Below are 22,262 nucleotides of genomic sequence, written 5' to 3' on the forward strand. Positions count from 1 at the left end.
CAGCAAAGAAGAAAATATATCAACAATGTTTTAAGGTTAGCCTATTTCGCAAGTGATATTTGTTCGAATTTGATAGTTCCAAAATACAAGAAAATTATTAACTTGCGGGTAGGTATCTAACATATACATCAGTGTTGCCAGTGTTGAAAAACTTTCTATCGTTTTACGATTACGTTTCGTTTCACGTAAAATTTATAAAATGGAAACACAATTTCAACTTTTGTTTGAAAAAATGAAATTAGAAATGCAAAAACAGTCTGAATCTATTACAAATAACATAATGTCTAGAATTGATGAAAAACTAATCCCGATCATAGAAGAAAACAAAAGCTTAAAGTTAAAAATAGAAGCTCAACAAAAAGAGATAGAATACTTGAAGAGGGAAAAAAGGAATAACAATATAATTATATTTGGCGTGGAAGAAAAAGAGGAAACAACATTAGAATTAATGGATATGATAAAGAAAACTTTCAAAAGCGAGATAAATATTGATATCGAAGAAAATGCAATAAACAATTTATACCGATTAGGTAAAAGAAGTATCCAAGGTAACAAACCGAGGCCAGTCTGCTGTTCTTTCGTAAACGGATGGAAAAAGAATGAGATAGTAAAAAATAAAAAATATCTTAAGGAGATATATGTCACCGAAGATTATCCAAAGAATGTACTGGCCAAAAGGAAGGTGTTACAGGCGGAGTTGATTGAAGAAAGGAAGAAGGGTAAAATAGCGTATTTGAAATATGATAAGCTTATAGTGAAGGAAATGGACACAACTAACGAAAAAAGAAAAAGGGAAACTTCTTCTTCACCGCATTCTTCAGACTTTCAACCTAAAAAACAGCAAGCCACCGTACCATCTAAGGCCAATAGAGCCAACGCATTTGACGTGATGAGAATGAGATCTAACTCTCTTACTAACGTCCTTACAAACAAGCAACAGTAGCAACCAATCCCCGGCAATCGGAAAATACAACAAAACAAAGAATCAAAAATACATACAATAGAAAAACTACACTCTCTCCCAAGCCGACTGGTCATCGTGGGAGAAAACGACCAGCACCCTCTAAGGATAGATAACCAAAAAAGGAATAATAATTGCGACATACACATAGCGACGCTTAACACACGATCACTAAGAACCCCAGAGAAACTCATCGAACTAGAAACAGCAATCGATGAAATAAATTGGGATATTATTGGATTAAGTGAAGTGAGAAGAATGGGAGAAGGCATAGAAGACCACGGAAAGTATATACTGCATTATAAAGGAGAAACACCAGGACAATACGGAGTTGGTTTTTTGATAAAAAGAAAATATATGGACCGAATCGAGGAATTGAAGGGTATATCCGAAAGAATAGCAATACTCAACATCAAATTTCCCGTACAAAATAGCAGAGACGAATTATGGTCAATTATTCAGGTTTACTCGCCAACTGAAGCAGATAAAAACAAGACACAAACAAAATAGAGGAATTCTACCAAAAATTACAAATTACTGTTGATACAGCTCACAAAAATTTAATAATAATGGGTGATTTTAATGGACAAATTGGGGAATGTCGTAGTGGCGAAGAGTACATTGTAGGAAGATATGGCAATGGCAATAGGAGCAAAAACGGACAACATTTGGTTAACTTCGGTTTAGAAAACAAACTAAGTATCTTGAATAGTTTCTTTAAAAAGAAAAAGAATAAGAAATGGACGTGGACCTCCCCAAATGGACTCTTTAAAAATGAAATCGACTACATTATGACCAATAAACCAAAAGTTTTTAAAGATCTATCAGTTTTACATAATTTAAATTTTAATTCGGACCATAAAATGATACGTGCAACGTTACGAGCGTCACATACAAAGAAAAGTCGAAGGCTGCAAACTGGATTGACTCCCTATGTGGACATTAAAAATAACTTAGAGATAATGAACAATTTAAAAGAATTTCTAGAGAGAAGAGAACAAAAGGAATACAATAAAACAATTGAGGCGACATACTGCTATTTTGTAAATACTCTCAAAACTGTTGCTCGAAAAGTGTCTACAAATAATAAATCCATACTATCTACCGAAACTATTATATTACTTAAAGAAAGAAAATTGCTTTTACAAGGCAATAAAGACAAAGAAACACGAAAAGAGATCGCAGAAATAAGTAAAAATATCAACAAAAATATCAGGAAAGACAGAAAACAAAAAAGGGCAAATACTTTCCAATATCATATTAAGAAAACAGGCGGAGTGAAGAAAGCGTTTAAAGAACTAGAATCGAAAAAGAATTGGATGCCAAATATTAAGGACAGACAAGGAAGAAGTACTACAAAAAGATCAGAAATATTAAATATTGCTACGCAATACTATAAGGAGTTGTACACAAGCAAAAATGAAAAACCTGCCACGACTACGACAGAAGACATGCAAGATACTGAACCTATACCACCTATTCTAAAAGAAGAAACAGAAAGAGCTATCACTACGCAGAAGTTAGGAAAAGCGCCCGGTCTTGATCAAATTACCAATGAACTTCTCAAAACATTCATGCCGGCAATAGTCCCTAAACTAACCAATTTGTTTAACGAAATTATAACAGCAGAAGTCATCCCAGAAGACTGGGTGAGATCAGTGATAGTTTTGTTGCACAAAAAAGGAGACAAAAGAGACATTAACAATTATAGGCCAATAAGCTTAATGTCTAATATATACAAGATCTTTTCTAAAATACTATTGTTTAGACTAACTATTACCCTTGACGAAAACCAGCCAAAAGAGCAAGCTGGATTTAGGAGCAATTTCTCGACCATTGACCACATACACGTCCTACGCCAGATACTTCAGAAATATAGAGAATACAACAAAACATATTATTTGGGTTTTGTAGATTTCAACAAGGCGTTTGATTCCTTGGAACACCACTACATATGGGAATCATTAGAACAACAAGGGGTCCATAAAAAGTACATACGTATCCTAAAAAATATTTATGGGAAAAGCACAGCACAAATAAAACTTGAAAAATTAGGTGAAGAGTTCCCAATAGAAAGAGGCGTCCGTCAAGGTGATCCTATTTCGCCGAAAATATTCTCAGCAGTGTTGGAGTTGATCTTTAGGAAACTGGATTGGGATAATTTCGGACTTAACGTGAACGGAGACAAACTCAGTCATTTGAGATTCGCTGATGATTTAATACTTTTCTCCGAATGCCCGATGATTTTGGAAAGAATGCTACAACAATTAGCAGATGAAAGTGCAAATGCAGGGCTTACTATGAATATAACAAAGACAAAAGTAATGAGCAATTCCTCACAAAAAAACGCTATTGCAGTTAACAATCAAGAGTTAGAATACGTAAGTGAATACGTTTATCTGGGCCAATTAGTATCACCGACAGAGAGCATGCAGAAAGAAATAGAAAGAAGAATAGCAAACACTTGGAAGAAATTTTGGTCATTGAGTGAAGTAATGAAAAATAAGGAAATGCCTATGGCGGAGAAACGAAAAGTCTTCAATGTTTGCATACTGCCATGTCTTACATACGGATGCCAGACATGGGCCTTAACTGAAAAACAACAAAATAAATTGAATATATGTCAGAATGGGATAGAGAGAAGCGTATTGGGAGTAAGAAGAAGGGATAAAATAGAACTAAAAAAGATCAAAGGAGAGACTAAATTTGGAAAAGTTCAATCAATATGCAGAAAATTAAAATGGCGCTGGACGGGACATATGATGAGAGAAAAGAAAGAAAAATGGACCAGAATAATAACGGAATGGTACCCTAGAGAAAACAAAAGAATCAGAGGAAGACAGCCGAAGCGATGGGAAGACGACTTGAAGCAAGTAGCTGGGCCAGAATGGTTACGTACAGCAAAGGACAGAAGCAAATGGAAATCCTTAGAGGAGGCCTTTGTCGAAAGACAAGCTGTTAAGAGGAGAGATAAGCCGAATGCCGAGATATGTTTTAGTATAAGTTAATTTTATAATTTTCTTACCTCTATTGTTATCATTTTATGTTTAGTTAAATAAGTTAAGCTCTAACAGCAATAAAGGCTAATTTAAATTTATTATGAGTCATTTGTACTTACCTGCAAATTATAGTACATTATGTCGAAGAGAAATGTGTTTTTGTGCATTCGTTCTCTGAATTTCTTTAACGACACAATGGCTACTCCTTTGTTTTGTATCAAAACTGCAGAATTTATTCAAAATAATATTTGCACGTGTTGTTATCAACAATGTGTTAAATTTTTTCACTGAAATAAGAATAGATCTCGAAAAGTTACAAAGTGTTAATTTCTGCCGTTCTCGTTAACTTGCTGCGGCGATATGTGGTGTAAGTGTTCGATTAGTGATTTTTCTTTCATTTTTATCACTAACCCACAAAATGACAAAACTAAATACACTATCGATAACGCTTATCGACAACAATAACGCGCATCACTATGCCCGTCGAAAGGCTCGTGAGTGGAAGAGAGAGCGAAATATTCGCTTCACCGCTCCGATTTTTTATGACCCAAACTGCACGGACAAAATAACTCTACTATAGGTACTATACATAAATCGGTATCACTGTTTCAAATATACTAGATCCTATTTATGCTATCATGACGCATGACATATGCTATGACATGTCCTTCTTTAACAGAGGCTTGCGAAGAGTATTTAGCAGCAGACAGCGGCTCGGCTCTGCCCCTGGCATCCCTGACATCCATGAGCGACGGTAACCACTCACCATCAAATGGGACGTACAGTACCGGGCAACAAATATTGCACATCGATATTTAGAAAGAGACAGTCGTCTAATTTTGTTTTTATTGTAGAGCATTACCTGTGTGCGACGAAACACTAACTATCCGATATCTATGGAGACTAAATGTCAATTAGGTAATATGCGACAGATATAACGCTCTACGAAGCAAAAATTAACCGTCTCTTTCACACGGTCGATGCGCAATATTTATCGGTATGCTCGTCTCCCTAAAAGACGCTTAAAAAATAATAAGAGGACAATACGGTTTTTGGTTATAGAATTTTGAATATTATTTCCTGATAATAACAGTGATCGTTACTATGCAATTTTGAACTGAAGAAGCATAGGAGTTATCCACCAAATAACTGGAATCTTATTAGAAAAGCCTATATTTAAATAGCCTATAATTTACTGGTGGTTTTATTAATTTTACTGGTGGTAGGACCTCTTGTGAGTCAGCACGGGTAGGTACCACCGCCCCGCCTATTTCTGCCGTGAAGCAGTAATGCGTTTCGGTTTGAAGGGTGGGGCAGCCGTTGTGACTATACTGAGAACTTAGAACTGTATTTCAAGGTGTGTGGCGCATTTACGTTGTAGATGCCTATGGGCTCCAGTAACCACTTAACACCAGGTGGGCTGTGAGATCGTCCACACATCCAAGCAACAAAAAAAAAATCTCAAAATGACAGACTATTTTTCAAAACTTACAAAACACTCAAAGCCCTAGATGATTTTGCTGTTCAAAAAATGCATCACAAAATCGTTAAAGAATTACCAGACTAATTATAATGCAAATTCATGTATACGAATTGAGTTATTAACAATAGAAACGAAATGTGACCATTTTAATGGCGCGGAACTAGTTCATAGCTTTTTTCCAAGCAGTAAAAGCATAGATAATACACACGGTTTTAAAACACACAGTTCTTTTGACTAGTGATTTCATGATTCCAACTGTCTCTTTTTTTCTCTGACGATTATAATCAAACTTACATCATCTCTCGTGTAACTACAGATACAACTTTTTTTTTCTATTGCTTAGATAGGTGGACGAGCTTACAGCCCACCTGGTGTTAAGTGGTTACTGGAGCCCATAGACATCTACAACGCAAATGCGTCACCCACCTTGAGATATACGTTCTAAGATCTCAGTATAGTTACAACGGCTGCTCCACTCTGCAAGCCGAAACGCATTACTGCTTTACGGCAGAAATAGGCGGGGTGGTGGTACCTAAACGTGCGGACTCACAAGAGGTCCTACCACTAGTAAAACAACTTTTAGAACGAATGAATAAGTTACAATTCCAAACCTCGAGTCTCTAAGAGAGGATTCCACTAGGTATGAACATAGCATAGGCTTTTGAAATGAAATAAGGAGATAGATTTTATTGAAAAATTTCAACGTCACGTCTTGCCGTCACATATTGTTATGAAAAACCCATTATTTTTTAGAACCATTGTTATGACGTGGAACTCTTTTATGCGAGGTTTTAAATGAACTTTTAAGTGACATTTATCTTCTTTTTACATATAAAATATCATTGTTCATAATTCAATTCAGAATTCATGAATATTGAAATTCTTTAGTGCTCAAAAATTAGCTAAGCATTTTTAGTGCTCATAATACTGGAAGGAGCGATGTAGGTCTACGTGGATTTTTTTAAGGCCCTTATAGGCAGACGAGTACACGGCCCACCTGATGGTGAGTGGTTCCCGTCGCCCATGGACGTCAGCAATGCCGGGGACAGAGCCAAGCCGCTGCCTACCGTTAAGTACTCTCCGCAAGCTTCGTTGAAGAAGGGCATGTCATAGTGCTCGGGAAATACAGTGGAGGGGAGCTCATTCCAAAGCCGGATGGTATGTGGCAAAAAAGATCGCTGGAAACGCACTGTGGATGAACGCAGTGGCTCCAGGTAGTATGGATGAACTCTACTCCGGTGGTGGGCAGTGTGTTGGTAAAAGCGAGATGATGGGATCATCTTAAACAATTCCCCACTCGCCATGGTACATACGGTACAAAATACAAGGGAAACTGAAGTCCCTCAGCAATCCCAGAGGTTCCATACGATCCATGACAATGGGATTATCGACAATCCGACCGGCCAGGCTGATAACCAATACCGCGATAAGCCTCGCTTGAGCCACTGATCCCATATTGATATTAAAAATTCCCGGATTTATCCCCAGATTAAAACTTGTAGTATAAACGCGAAACCATAAAGATAACCCATAAATCATATTGTATTTTAAAATCAAATCTGATCACACTTTAACTAAATTTTAAAAAATCACACACTCTAAATAAAACAAACACTAAAAATACTTTGCAAAGAGAACACCGTAATTCACATAATATAGATATTAATTAACAATAATCCATTTAGAGAAATATTGCGCAATTTTCACATTCACTCTCGCACGGCACACATTAAACTGTTAATTCACTTTCGTTCAAAACACGCTTAACAATTAAATCCATAATTCAAGTGAACGCTGGTTTTAATATATTAAGAAAAAAAAATGTCGCGCAACAGCAAAAAGGCGCGAAATTTTAAGCTTCTGACTACAAAATGGCGCGCGTTCTCCGTGAATGTTTTGTGTAAGATTAATCGTCAACGTAATTACGTACGGTTGACTATGTTGAATTGCGCGTATGAAGCGACTGTCGGGCGGGCACCGTCCTCAGTCTTTCTCCCAATCCTACATGATCATACAGTACAATGTACATAGAAAATTAACGAGTGGCGCATTGTTGTTCCATTTGACAGCCGTACGCAAATGTCATCGGCGGTCTGTAGGCAGCGGTAGTAGGCAAGCGCAGGCGCAGGGAAACCGGCTTTATTTTAATTATACAAATAATGTAAGAGTGAAATTACACATAGAAACTTGTTAACGATTGTGTAATTATGTTAATGTCTGATTGAATGTGGTTACGACATGAAAATTTTAAATTTTGTTATATTGAGGGAATTACGAAGGCGAATTATCAGGTTTATGTAGCTTAAGTTATTAAATATATTTATGATGATTACTTAGGTGAAAGCGGTTAGAAGTTTATTAATACGAGCACTTCAAAATATGGGAAAAATAATCGTGAAAATGAAAGTAAAAAAGGAAGCAAATAAAAACATTAAAAAAACATTAGTAACGGAATTTGCGTGGGTATAATGTCAAACAAAAAATATTAACCATAAATTAAATTAAATCATCGATTTTAAATTTATATAAAACTACTTTAAAAATCGTGTGTTTAATATTTTGTCTTGTTTTATTTCGTCGGCATTTGAATATTGTGCTTTGTCTTTTTTTTTTATAAATGTTTTTATTAAAGCACTAATAAATAGTTTTAATAAAGCCTACCCCTCACGATACGGAAAAAAACACTACAAGTTTAAATATAATTGAGTTTTTTTTTTTTTATTGCTTAGATGGGTGGACGAGCTCACAGCCCGCCCACCTGGTGTTAAGTGGTTACTGGAACCCATAGACATCTACAACGTAAATGCGCCACCCATCTTGAGATACAAGTTCTAAAGTCTCAGTATAGTTACAACGGCTGCCACACCCTTCAAACCGAAACATTACTGCTTCACGGCAGAAATAGGTAGGGCGGTGGTACCTATCCGCGCGGACTCACAAGTGGTCCTACCACCAGTAAAAACCTACCACCATGAGTATCACATGATTGAAACTAATAAATCTGTAACTCCATAATCATTTAGATTTACAACTGAACACTATGAACGTTTTTGACCTTAGCAAGTAGAAATATAGAGTATTTCTAATGCAGTCCATAGTAGCAATGCTTATCACATTATTGTATTCGAAAAAGTTTTAAGTTAAAAACAATTAAAACACAATAAGGAGGAAGAGATAGCTAGCGAATAAAGAGATGTTTCAAGAGTACACGGTATATATTACACGTGTATATTAATTTACAGATATAGGACGCCTCATTTTGTTCGCTAGGTTTTGTCTAGTCGACACCCAAAAAGCTTAAAAAAAATTGATTAAAAAATTGACGAACTTATTAGTGTCGACATCAATACTTAATATAGTGTCAAGTCGTTACCAATAGGGCCCTGAAACTGCGATTCTTTAAGACAAATATTTTTTGTATAGAAACTAGCGACATCTTGTAACGGATGCCCCTAAGCGTTGTTAAAGTTGAGCTTTTTAATTATTGTATGAATTTATGATATGAAAATAAAAAATCATACAAGTCTTTATTTGTTATAGACAAATTGATTAAATTTTATCAATTTGCCTCTAGTATTATAATCAACTGGACATCATTAAGCGCTTTGTTTTTCATAACGTTACAGAATTCAGTTTCACTCGTTATGTGTAATTCTGTCAATTAATTAAAGCGATAAATCATCATCACGCCTCACTGCAACTAACAAGTCACAATGTGTATTTTCCGAACAGCATTTTACGACACAAACTTAATATGAAGCATTCAATGTGGCAATGTTAATGTTAATGAAACATTCAAATAATTTTTATACGTCAAAAATGTTTCTGTTTTATTAGTAGCGTTGAAGAAATCCCTTTACAATAAATATTAAAGTTCGTTGTAGTACAAACAGATGACGGAGATACATTATTCTGGTTTTGGCTTCGAAAACGTCTAACTAACACCGCTTAAATTAGCATAGGAATAAAAAAAACATAAAAATTCAAATTTTTTGTTTTGATTTACCTCTTTTCCTGAAAGCAGGCTAAGGATTCACATGATATAAAGCTAGCTTAAAGGCCGGCGGCTAAAAAAAAACCTTGTACAACCTCCATGTTTTTTCCCTAAGTATTCGCTGGTAGCCTAAGGGCTATTCCAGCTACGCCCGGACGCATAGGTGAGGTCACAAGACGGCTAGGGACGGGTAGGGTAGGTGAGAATTTGCGAACACCAGCCCTAGCAAGAGTAGTGCTTCGCAGACTATACCACCGAATCGGAATCACGACCCAATGAGAAAATCCGGCGAGAAACTCAGTGGGCTTACTACTAATAGTGGCGGTCAAGTTTTTTTTTTATTGCTTAGATGGATGGACGAGCTCTCAGCCCATCTGGTCTTAAGTGGGTACCGGAGCCCATAGACATCTACAACATAAATTCACCACTCACCTTGAGATATAAGTTTTAAGGTCTCAGTATAGTTACAAGTCTGAAGTTCTGATGAGATTCAATTGAATATTGCAAAAACTGTAGGTTTCACCTATATTCTAGTCTCTGTATCAAATTGTACTGACAAATACATAGAGCTGTATAATAAAGTTCTTAGCATACAAAATCGCGTGCACACGCTCTGACCTCTACCCGATGATATGTAGGCGAAGTAAAATGTCCCTTAGAAATAAGGTGACACTCTACAAAACTTGCATACGCCCCGTCATGACCTATGCAAGTGTAGTGTTCGCTCACGCGGCCCGCATACACTTGAAATCATTCCAAGTCATTCAATCCCGTTTTTGCAGGATAGCCGTCGGAGCCCCGTGGTTCGTCAGGAACGTCGACCTCCATGACGACCTGGACTTAGAGTCCACCAGTAAGTATATGCAGTCGGCGTCGATGCGCCACTTCGATAAAGCGGCACGACATGAGAACCCTCTCATCGTGGCCGCCGGTAACTACATTCCCGATCCTGCGGACAGAATGGAAAGCAGTCGACGTCGCCCAAAACACGTCATCTCGGATCCTCCCGATCCACTAACGGTGCTTCTAGGTACTTCAAGCACCGGTCACCGTTCTCGTCGAACCCGTCGCTTGCGACGAAGGGCTCGACGAGTAAATTAACTCTCAGACACAGCCCACTGAGTTTCTCGCCGGATCTTCTCAGTGGGTCGCGTTTCCGATCCGGTGGTAGATTCTGCGAAGCACGACTCTTGCTAGGGTTCGTGTTAGCAACGTCATCAGGTTTGAGCCCCGTGAGCTCACCTACAAAAGTTAGGGTTACGCTGATATAGCCTCTCAAGGCTCTCAGCTTAGGTATAGCATAGTCTCAAGCATAGTTACAACGGCTGCTCCACCCTTCAAACCGAAACGCATTACTGCTTCAAGGCAGAAATAGGCAGGGCGGTGGTACCCACCCGCGCGGACTCACAAGAGGTCCTACTACCAGTAATTACGCAAATTATAATTTTGCGGGTTTCATTTTTATTACACGATGTTATTCCTTCACCGTGGAAGTCAATCGTGATTTAGTCCTATGCAAATAAATATCGATTTGAAGCGACATTTATTTGCATAGGACCTTTTTAATTTATTTTTTCTCCGATAACAGAAAGTCTTAAGGACAAACAAATGGTATACACTATTGTTTTTTGTGCTTGAACCTTAAAGTTTATTTTATATTGATTGAATTAGGAGTTTAACGAACTCACGGCTCACCTGATATAAAGTAGTCAGCAAAACCCAGTCAGGCTTAAAAATTGAATTTGACTCCATACCTACTTTGTGTAATGCAATCACAGCGATTCGGTTCTCTTTATCACCCCACTCCATTTTAATATCGCAAAATATTGTACAATGTATTGGCGCCAAAATGAGAAAACTCAATGAGCAATCATATAAAAATGACAGATTCCAAATTCAAATGTAATATTTTGTTTATTTTTAATTGTAACAGTATTTATGGCCAGACTAAGTAGATATCACAACCTAAACGCCATATCCCCTTTGCGACGTGAAGTATATTTCTCGATTGACCCAGAGAAGTAAAACACGGGTATTATTAATTGCCTGCGTGAGTCATACAGTATAGTAGTCTAAATATAACCAGAGTTTCTACCGCCGAGATCGCATCAGTTCCTGAAGAGATCTTCATCAGGCCGTGCAATACTAATGCGTTTTGTTACATGCTGTTTGAAAGTGAACGCCGTTTCAAACTCATAAACTTGTAATTCATGCTCGTTCTTTGATTTTAATCTTTAAAAAAAAAGCATTTTCTGACATCTCTAGTACATTACGTTGAGACGCGCCTATACTAAGAAACTTCAGTGACTTAATAAGCCATCGCATGGTACACTGACGCTAATTCAGAGACCGCTCATACCCGATCCTGTAGACCGAATGGTAAACAGTCGATGTCGCCCAAAACACGTCATTACGGATCCTTCCGATTCATTAACGGGGCTTTTAGGCACCACAACCACCGGTCACCGTCCTCGTCGAACCCGTCGTTTGCTACGAAGGGCTCGACGAGCGAATTAACCCATAGACACAGCCTACTGAGTTTCTCGCCGGATCTTCTCCGTGGGTCGCGTTTCCGATCCGGTGGTAGAGTCTGCAAAGCACTGCTCTTGCTAGTGGGCTAGTGTTCGCAAATTCTCACGTATCCTTACGAGCAAGAGCATGTAAGACAACTTTTTATTCTCGTCCTTATCCCACCCTTATTTCCTACTAGCGACCCGCCCTCGCTTCGCTTCGGAAACATTAAAACATACATGAAAACAAAAAAATATTTTTTTTTTTTTTTTTAAAGTAGCCTATGTTCATCGGGGACAATGTCGGCTTCTAATGGAAAAAGAATTTTTCAAATCGGTCCAGTAGTTTCGGAGCCTATTCGAAACAAACAAACAAACAAATCTTTCCTCTTTATAATATTAGTATAGATTTAAACTTGGCGCAGGATATCCAATCTTTTCCATTCAAACCAATACTCTTTCAAATATCCCTTAACATACATAACCAGGTAACAAAATCGTGTTAAAAACGTTAAAGTGTCTAATTAGTCGCAGCGATCGGTATGAGTTCGCTGACTACACATAAGCAAAATTCGATTTTGTTATCAGAATGCTTGTACCTACAGCATCACAGCGCACCGCGGGTGACGGGCACGTTTAAGTCATCAAGTTGCTCTTGCAACACGGAGCTACACTTGGTAAAAAGGCAATTTCTTCTTATATGTTACTAGCAACCCGCCCTCGCTTCGCTTCGGAAACATTAAAACACAAATGAAACCAAAAAAAAAAAAAAAAATTAAAAAAAGTAGCCTATGTTCATCAGGGACAATGTCGGCTTCTAATGGAAAAATAATTTTTCAAATCGGTCCAGTAGTTTCGGAGCTTATTCGAAACAAACAAACAAACAAATCTTTCCTCTTTATAATATTAAGTATAGAAGTATAGATACTTAGGACGACGCGACGCTTGCAGCTGAAAGTAAGTATTGTACTTTTTGACGAAGCATGTTGCTGATAACTCTATTTCTGTAATCTGACGAATAATAACATGTACTTTTAGGTTAGCAATATTATGGTTTTTTTTTTATAATAAATTTAATACAGTTATAAAATTAAAATATTAGTACAATAATTTCTTCTTCTTCTTCTTCCGCTTATCCCACTATGCAGCATGTTCTCATTTTCCATTCAGGCCTTGCCATACGTCATCTCTGCCCTCACATTCTTCTCGCGCATATCCTCACACAGTCCATCCAAGTCGTTTTAGGACGCAGGTAATCTGTCATTTATTGCAATAAAACAAAGTTAATAAACTTTTTAAATGGCTGTCCTATCTATCGGACCTAACCATAATGCCCGCTGAAGGACTCATAGTAAACATAAATAAATAATAAATAATAATCATAAATTGCGTTTTTTTTAAATACACTTTGTACAGAGAAGATTTAAAAGGTAGATAAATATGAAAAAACTCGGAATTCAATAAAATTAACAATTTTGTTTTTCCTTTGATGTGTCGCCCGTCAGACGGATTCCTTTTGTTTGTTTTAAGTTTATTTTATACAAAAGCTTGGGTCTTTTATGTATCGATTAAGGCACTACGAAGTCTGCCGGATCAGCTAGTTTTTAATAAAATCTTCCACTGCGGTTCTGACATTAAACCCTATATGTTTAATGTTTTTGGAATTTAGTAACTTGCTAACGTGAACCAAAAACTCTACCGATTTCATTAACAAAAAAAAAAAAGAAATATTAATCTCAAAAACAATAATTTGACTTTCTATTTCTGTTGAAACCAAGCCACCACATTACCTGTCACCAAAGAGAAGTTATGCAAACAGAAGCGACGAAACTGTATGGCGCGCTGCGGCTTCTGGGAGGAGTTCGGTTGATTTCCATCGAAACGCAGACATCACATAAAAATGCTACACACTTGCAGCCGATGAAAGTATACGATAACGAAATACGTATGCATTAACTTGCTTTATGTACGAGTATTATGTCTTTTTTTATCGCTCTATTACGTGGTTCTGTTCAATGTTTTAATTTGTGTACAACTTTTCTTTTGTTAGTGATTTATTTAATAAATCTTCCTTCAATTACTACCTGTTCATAGATTTAAGAAAACTGTCAAGGAACGTTTGTGCAACAAGGCATATTATAAAGCTAAGGATTATTTACTAGATGGCACTACGTGAGATGAGGCGTTCGCTCCTGGCCTTTTCATTTTTCATTATTATTAATATTATTTTAAGGCTACTTATAAATAGAAAGTCTGTGTTAGCTCACCGCCAGTTGGCAGCGTCCCCAGAAGGCTGGCAGCATTTCCACACTGGTTAGCAATGCCAATTCTCCCGTGGTCTCCCGAGGCCTCAAATAGTTTTTTTAAGGTCCTATTACAATTTAACTGTTCTTTTTTATACTTCATAATAATGGGCAATACGAAGGTACGTGGTGAAAAAGTGATCTCAAAAGACAAAAAAATCATACGTAGATAACATTTAAGTAGCATCAATGCTGTGTTGATCTACGAGATTATGAAATCAGTGCTGGATTTACATTGGGGGCAGTGGAGGCTGATGCAGCAAAATTATTAAGGGCAGGATAATTTGGCACATGCACAAAAAAAATATTTCTCTGGTTGTCGAAAAAGCTTTAAAAAGTGCTAATCCCAATGAAAATTCTAATAAATAATAAATACACTGGTGGTAGGACCTCTTGTGAGTCCGCGCGGTTAGGTACCACCACCCTACCTATTTCTTTCGTGAAGCAGTAATGCGTTTCGGTTTGAAGGGTGGGGCAGCCGCTGTAACTATACTTGAGACCTTAGAACTTATATCTCAAGGTGGGTGGCGCATTTACATCGTAGATGTCTATGGGCTCCAGTAACCACTAACACCAGGTGGGCGGTGAGCTTGTCCACCCATCTAAGCTATAAAAAAAATACAGTACATTTAGGTTTTGCTTAAATGTTTAATGTCTTACATTATTATTATATTTTTATGAAATTGTGTTCTTTAGTTTTAATAGCCTCTCCCAATAAACGAGGTTATAAAGACCGCGAAGGACAGAAAGACGTGGGGAAGCATAGTACTTCGAATGATCAAGATTTCAAACTAGACACGACCTTCAGCAATGAATAGACCGACTCAGAAGAAAGATTTAATTCAATGCTTAGGTAATAGGGCGCCATTTTTCTTGATGGCCCAGGGCGACATTTATGATAAACCAAGTCTTATATCGAATGATCATATTTTCTAACCTTAAATTAACCAATAATATGCACAAATATAAAACCCACATTTTCACGCAAGAGTGCGACATGCCAGCCGTCTGTTTCCGGCGGAAGTACTCGAGCAGCCATAACAAAAACAACGCTGGCAACACGAACCACATCACTTCATTTAAATTCACCAATAAAAATCACAGAGTATTTATATTTCGGACATTATAATTCCAAACACCAATTTTGTATAATCTATTAAAGTTTTAATCTTTGATCACCACTTTCTTAATTGTTCCAAATTTATGCACATAAAGATAAAGAAGATTGGGGTATATTTACAATTCTTTACTGTCACTGTTGTTTTTTTTTTTTTTCTTTTTAAATTTTGTATTTTAAGAACCGTACAAAACACGTCTCAACTTCCATCAAACGACTAATATAATAATATTGAAGTAAAGAAATATGCACGAGAAAGCAACGTGTACAATGCAGCTGATTGTTGTGATGCTGAATAAGGTTTGTGGATACCGAAAGCGATACTGTAATGTGAATTGAAGCTATGTTTATGATCACGTAGTTATTTTTTTAACCGACTTCCATTTCAATTTAGCCCAGTTCTGATAATGGTATCCATGAGAAAACCATAAAAGTCTTAAGTTTTCATTAAGTACGTGCGCAATAAACTCGATAACTCAATATCACGCCAACCGATTTCGATGATTATTGTTTTTAGTGTATATTAATTTGTTTTGGAGTATCTTTTTTTTCTATTTGAAGTCGGTTTTTGTTAAAGCATGTCTATTTACGGTTGCCCGGCAGGCTGGTTCTGGCCCAGCGGGGTATCCCGGAACACCAGCAGCATCGCCCGGGCGGCCTGGTAGGGCCGCCGTACCGCGAAGACCGACGTCGTTGGTCGTCGACTATCGCCACGACGACCCGTTGGTCGGGCGTCCTCGGGGTGGCGCCGCGTGTCTGGTTGTAGTGTTAGCCGCGGGAGCCCCCCTATTCTGACCGAGTTTTGACCCCGGACGGAGATCGGACGCCGGGTGTAAGAGTGCAGGGGAGTCGTTTAGTAGGTGGGCCCTAAAATTCCTTGGGCCCGCGGTCTGCTTCCAACACCTGCAGATCGTTGAGTCTCACATACCCCGCACACTCGCTGGGCGCGGAGACCTCGTAGGAGGTTCGGCCCCCGGAGAGAAAAAAAAAAAAGATTATTTACGGTTATTATTATTGATCAAAAGTGGTTAAGCCGCCTTGACACATCATGTCAAGGTCTCGAATGTGTAACGACTATCCTATCATATATCCATACTAATAATATAAATGCGAAAGTAACTCTGTCTGTCGCGCTTTTACGCCAAAACTACCAAACCGATTTAAATGAAATTTGGTACACATATAGTTTAGAGCCTGAGAAAGGACATGGCTATTTTTTAATGCGAAAAAAGAGTTGAAAGGGGGGAATGAAAAGTTATATGGAAGTATCGCCATTTTTAAAGCTAAAAGCTTAAAACTTATTTTTTAGGCTGTGGATTCGATATAAATAAATATGACACTATACTTACACATCAGAATAACACACAGGCCATAATTTATAAAAAATTGTGTGATTTACCCAAAATATAACGAAAAGTGCCAAGTATCTTACTTCTACTCAAGGAAAAAAATCGGCCATCTACGAACTAGTTTTGCATGCGTCGCAAAAACCGTTGGAGTTACAGGTATATAATGTAAAATGGAAATATTTATCTCAAATAGTCCTACAAAAAAGTCCATGACAGCATATATATCTATCTTTAATTTGTAAGCCATTAGCATATATCTATTATCGCTAAAATAGTGTATCATCAATATAAGAAGAGGAAAGATTTGATTTTTTATGATTGGCGAAGGTATTTTTTATGATTGGCGAAGGAGTTTTGAACTCCGAGAATGCTGATGCTCATTCTCCAGTGAATTGCTAAGCTACAGGAAAAGATAGAAAAGCGTTATTCTAGGCACTAATGCTATGCACGTAGCATAGCATTCAATATAAAACACGGCTTAACAACAGCGCCGTCATCACGATAGAAACTACGGATCCACTCTCAATGAACAATAGACAAATGCACATGAAAATAATTAATTTTCTAATAACATTGACATTCATCCGTGACCCGTAACAAACGATGCTTTCTTGTTTATAAAGTGGCGACATCTGTTTAACACAAAACGGAACTAATTCTATCTTTTTATTGCCGTATAGGCAAACGAGATTACGGCCCTACCTACCTGATAGTGAGTGGTTACCGTCACCCATAGACTTCAGCAATACCAGGGACAGAGCCAAGCCGCTACCTACCGTTAAGCACTCTCCACAAGCCTCGTTTGAAGAAAGCACATGTCATATCGGGAAACACCGTGGAGGGGAGCTCATTCCAAAGCCGGACGGTACGTGGCAAAAAAGATCGCTGGAAATGCACTGTGGACGAACGTAGTGACTCCAGGTAGTCTGGTAAATTCTACTCCGGTGGCGGGCGGTGCGATGGTAAAAACGACATGATGGTAACATTTCAAACAATTCCTCAGAGCACAGCAATCTTCGAATAATTCTTTAGTTCTGATTTCAAACTTATTATGGATCGTTATATTAATGAATCAGTCGGTCACCATATTTTAATACAAGTAAATTATACGCACATAATAATTATGTCGGTCCATCTGTGACTCACTCCAACATAAATGATTGCTCTCACTCTGCGAAACATCGTGCCACATGGCGTCGCATCGCAGGAGCATCGGTATAGCAGGATCCGACTGATGCATGACCACGACCACTCTGTCAAGAGTGTACGAATAAGAAGAAGAATAATTATGTATGCGATTACAATGGTAATGATTTTTTTCCTACCTAATCATCAATAGTCTCGATGGGCTATTCTGGGTTCACCAGTTCGGTTTAAATTGTTTATTAACTTGATTTGTGTATGTTTGTTTGTATATAACGAAATCATTGAACATCAGTTTCACTCATGACGTCCAATTTACTTGAAATGCACCAAGGACCGATAACAATACAATAATTTTATTAGATCCCTCTGATATCTTAACAAGTATCAATAGGGAAAGAAGACGAAATTAATTGTTTGTTAAGATTGTTAACTAGCAAGAAATACTCAGGTAGCTGGGTGGTGGTACAACCTCATGTGAGTCCGGACGGGTAGGTACCACCACCCCGCCTATTTCTGCCGTGAAGCAGTAATGCGTTTTGGCTTGAAGGGTGGGGCAGCCGTTGCAACTTTAATGAGTCCTTGGAACTTATATCTCAAGGTGGATAGCGCATTTGCGTTATAAATGTATATGGGCTCCAGTAACCACTTAGCACCAGGTGGGCTGCGAGCTCGTCCAGCCATCTAAGCAATAAAATAATAATAATGAGAAAAGCCGAGGATCGTGTTCAATCTTACATATTAGATTGATTTTTTTACGTTTTCAATGTTATGAAAAACCCCTATGTATACTTTATGTATAATTCAAGTTATATTGTTTTTTTTTTTTTAATGAGAAACATTATTTCTATAAAGTGGAATAGGATACACAATTTTCTTTCTAAAACTTATTGTTTAGATATAATAAATTCTATTTAACATCGAAAAACATGCTTAACATATAAAATACTAGCGACCCGCTCTCGCTTTGCTTCGGAAACTGTAATTTATTATTGATTTCTCCACTATTTAATGGATGTTATTATACATATAAACCTTCCCCTTCAATCACTCTATCTATTAAAAAAAACCGCATCAAAATCCGTTGCGTAGTTTTAAAGATTTAATCATACATAGGGACAGACAGATACAGGGACAGAGAAAGCGACTTTGTTTTATACTATATAGTGATTGTTATTTTTTTATTTTTAAACTAATCGTAAGTATCATAGTAATATTTTAAAGCATTCTTTGTACTGCTCCGAGAATAGTCCCCCGTGTAAGACCAAAGTTTAAAAAGTTATTGAAGGTTAGCCGCTAGCGTCACCAAGCGCCAAAGCGTTAAACTAAAACATAAATTTCTAACTCGACTCTACGCGAACGCAATAGTTTGATTTCACTTAATTGTCAGTAATGTACACTAGATGGAGGCTATGATTGTCAGTCATGAACAGTATAGTGAAATTAAGAGCGGTACTTATTAGGGACGTACGCTACCGCACTTAAATTGCGACTGACAAACGTCGCTTATGGTTTGGCTTCTCTCGAAGAGTCGATGTGCATCATTTATTGGCGGGTACTGTATCAGTGTGCTTATTGCGAGTTTTTTAACGTTCTCGATAGCGTAAAAGTTAACTTAAATTTTAATGGAGTTGGAACGTTTGCCTACGTTTGCTGCTAAGGGCGCTGTTCCAACTGCATACAATTGAGTTAACTTTTGCGCTATCGAGAACGTTAAAAAACTCGCCCTAAGCACACAGATGTGTTTGTACGGTTTGGAACGCCAGACTGAGCCATGCGAGCTCGGTAAGGCTGGTATAGCCCCTCGAGGTTACTAGCATAGATAGGAAAAAACAATACCGCCTTATATTCCGAATGCTGACTGAACGCCTTTTCTTTTCCTACCTAGCTGAGAGTCTTGAGAGGCTATTTCAACGTAACCTTAACTAGTAGGTGAGCTCACGGTGCTCAAACCTGACGATGTTGCTAACACGAACCCTAGCGAGAGCCGTGCTTCGCAGAATCTACCACCGGATCGGAAACGCGACCCACTGAGAAGATCCGGCGAGAAACTTAGTGGGCTGACCGAACACCGAAGCTGAAGCTGATTCGGGCTAGCAGTAAATTGAAAATACGCTTACGGTTTTTGCCTACCTATCTGCCAGTAGCAGGCTAATCTGACTTCAACATGACTGGGGAAGGAAATCAAGAGGCTCAACCTGAGGGAGTTTGCAAACATCTGCCCTAGCAAGAGCAAAACTTCGCTGAAGCTACCACCGAATCGGAATCGCGACCCACTGAGATCTAACGAGAAACACAATGGGTTGTGTCTATAGGACGCATGCGGACTTACTTACTTGTCTCCTAACTATTACATCATGAGAAATAGGAAAGAAAGTATACTTTTTTATTTATTTATTGCTTAGATGGTTGGACGAGCTCACAGCCCACCTAAGGAGTAAAGTGGTTACTGGAGCCCATAGACATCTACAACGTAAATGCGCCACCCGTCTTGAGATATAAGTTCTAAGATCTCAGTATAGTTACAACGGCTGCCCCGCCCTTCAAACCGAAACGCATTACTGCTTCACGGCAGAAATAGGCACGGTGGTGGTACCTACCCGCGCGGACACACAAGAGGTCCTACCACCAGTTGAAAATTACTTTAATTAATAAATTTAATAATAATAATTAAATTTAATAATAAATAAAATTACTTTATTGCGTACCACAACATAACATGTTGGTTTACAACGGGCAGGTGTAAATTGTACAAAGTTTTATAACTAAAAACGGTCTCTTCCAGACAACCGACAGACAGAAATACTGAATATGACACTTCAGAAATTTTCCGGGGTTATATTTTGAACAATATTCAGAGGCCTCTGTCCAAAATAAATCAAATTTTAAGCAATGAAGAAAGTAAGTACATATATTTAAAATTCTGTTTTATATTTTTCATCTGATAATTAAAAAGTTAGATCGGGAGTCACTTTAAAGACTTCAAAAACTGCGTAATTCACCAGTTATTGAATATGAAGGAATATGAAAATTTTATCATTTGTTTAAGAAATGGCGAATTAAGTGTTTGCGATCTCAAAAGACCTATCACCACCAGCCATTTTGTCAATTTAACAAAAACAAAAAAAACCTTTATCGTGGGAGTCATTAAAGAAAATAATCGATGCATTAAATTTTTTTTTATATTGTTACCTGTCTGCGAGATTTGAACACCGGCCCAATCGCATCGCTCGATACGAATACACCGGTCCCCTTATCCTTTAGGCCACGACGACTCTGCAAACGAAATCAACGCAAACCAGCATCGAAACGTTCACAACTCGATACGCAAGTTTTTATCCGAACAACTTTCGTGCGGTAAACGCCTTTATGGCACGGAAATGTTCACATGTTCACTTTCCATTGCCTTTTTACGGGCTTACCTCACGTATCTTTATTGCATTCCTCTGAAGTATATGCCTTTATATAATGATATCGAAACAGGCTTAGAGCCCTTTGAACCAGAATGGCTGATTTCTCTGATTGCATGTGTCCGTGTCCTATACCTTGTAATTCTAGTAAATAGTAAACGGTAAAGTATATCAAACAATTTTACAGGCTTAATGCGAGAGTTTTTTTCTTCTGAATTTCATCATCATTCTCCTGCCCTTCTCCCAGCAACCTGGGGTCGACGCAACATGTGTTCTCCTTCCATACTCCTCTATCATATACCATTTCTTCGCTCACTCCCCCCTTACCCATATCGTCTTTCACACAATCCATCCATTTCTTCTTAGATCTACCTCTTCCTCTATATCCTTCTACATTCATAGTTAACACTCTCTACCAACCTCATTTTTATTTCGCTTCATCACATGTCCATACCATCCCAAACGCGCACTTCTCAACTTCTCTGTCACAGGTGCCACTTTCAGACTTCCTCTAACATATTCATTCCGTATTCTATCCATTCTCGTTACTCCACACATCCATCGCAACATTCGCAATTAATTTTCTTCTGCATCGACTTTAAAAAAGGAATTTGTTGCTTGTTGTTCTAGCGTTGGTGTCCACGAATTTTATCTGACGCGAGAGAAGATGACCATGCCATTAGCTTGCCTCTTCCTTCTAATAAGATTACGGACTTATCCGTAATATTAATACGCTGCATACGAAACATTAATACGCTACATACAGTAAAAAAAAATAACAAAGAAGAACTTTAAACTTCAACAAATTAAATGAGAAAGAACATAATTAATGTAGTCGCAGTCAATTAAACATATCAAATCAAATCAAATCAAAAAAGTTTTATTCAACATAAATGAAAGTACATACTTGTTGAACGTCAAAAGAACTACCGCCAATTCACAAGAATTAGCCTCCGTCCTGAGAAGAATTGGCAAGAAACTCAGCGGGCATGT

The 22,262-nt window shown here is 37.8% G+C and overlaps 1 protein-coding gene across 1 annotated transcript; it reads left to right on the forward strand.

The window, feature by feature from the left end:
* The first annotated feature begins 280 nt into the window (after positions 1 to 280).
* On the forward strand, positions 281 to 943 carry LOC149503239 (uncharacterized). Its single transcript, XM_089738668.1, has one exon. The coding sequence runs from the start codon at positions 281 to 283 to the stop codon at positions 941 to 943; it is 663 nt and encodes a 220-aa protein (XP_089594794.1).
* Positions 944 to 22,262: the final 21,319 nt, after the last annotated feature.

The sequence above is a fragment of the Bombyx mandarina genome, chromosome 03 (assembly GCF_030267445.1).
Source record: "Bombyx mandarina strain Sakado chromosome 03, ASM3026744v2".
Lineage (NCBI taxonomy): Eukaryota > Metazoa > Arthropoda > Insecta > Lepidoptera > Bombycidae > Bombyx > Bombyx mandarina.

Bases quoted from the DNA above. Each gene is read 5' to 3' on its own strand.
- LOC149503239 (XM_089738668.1), top strand. From the start codon at position 281: ATGTCTAGAATTGATGAAAAACTAATCCCGATCATAGAAGAAAACAAA.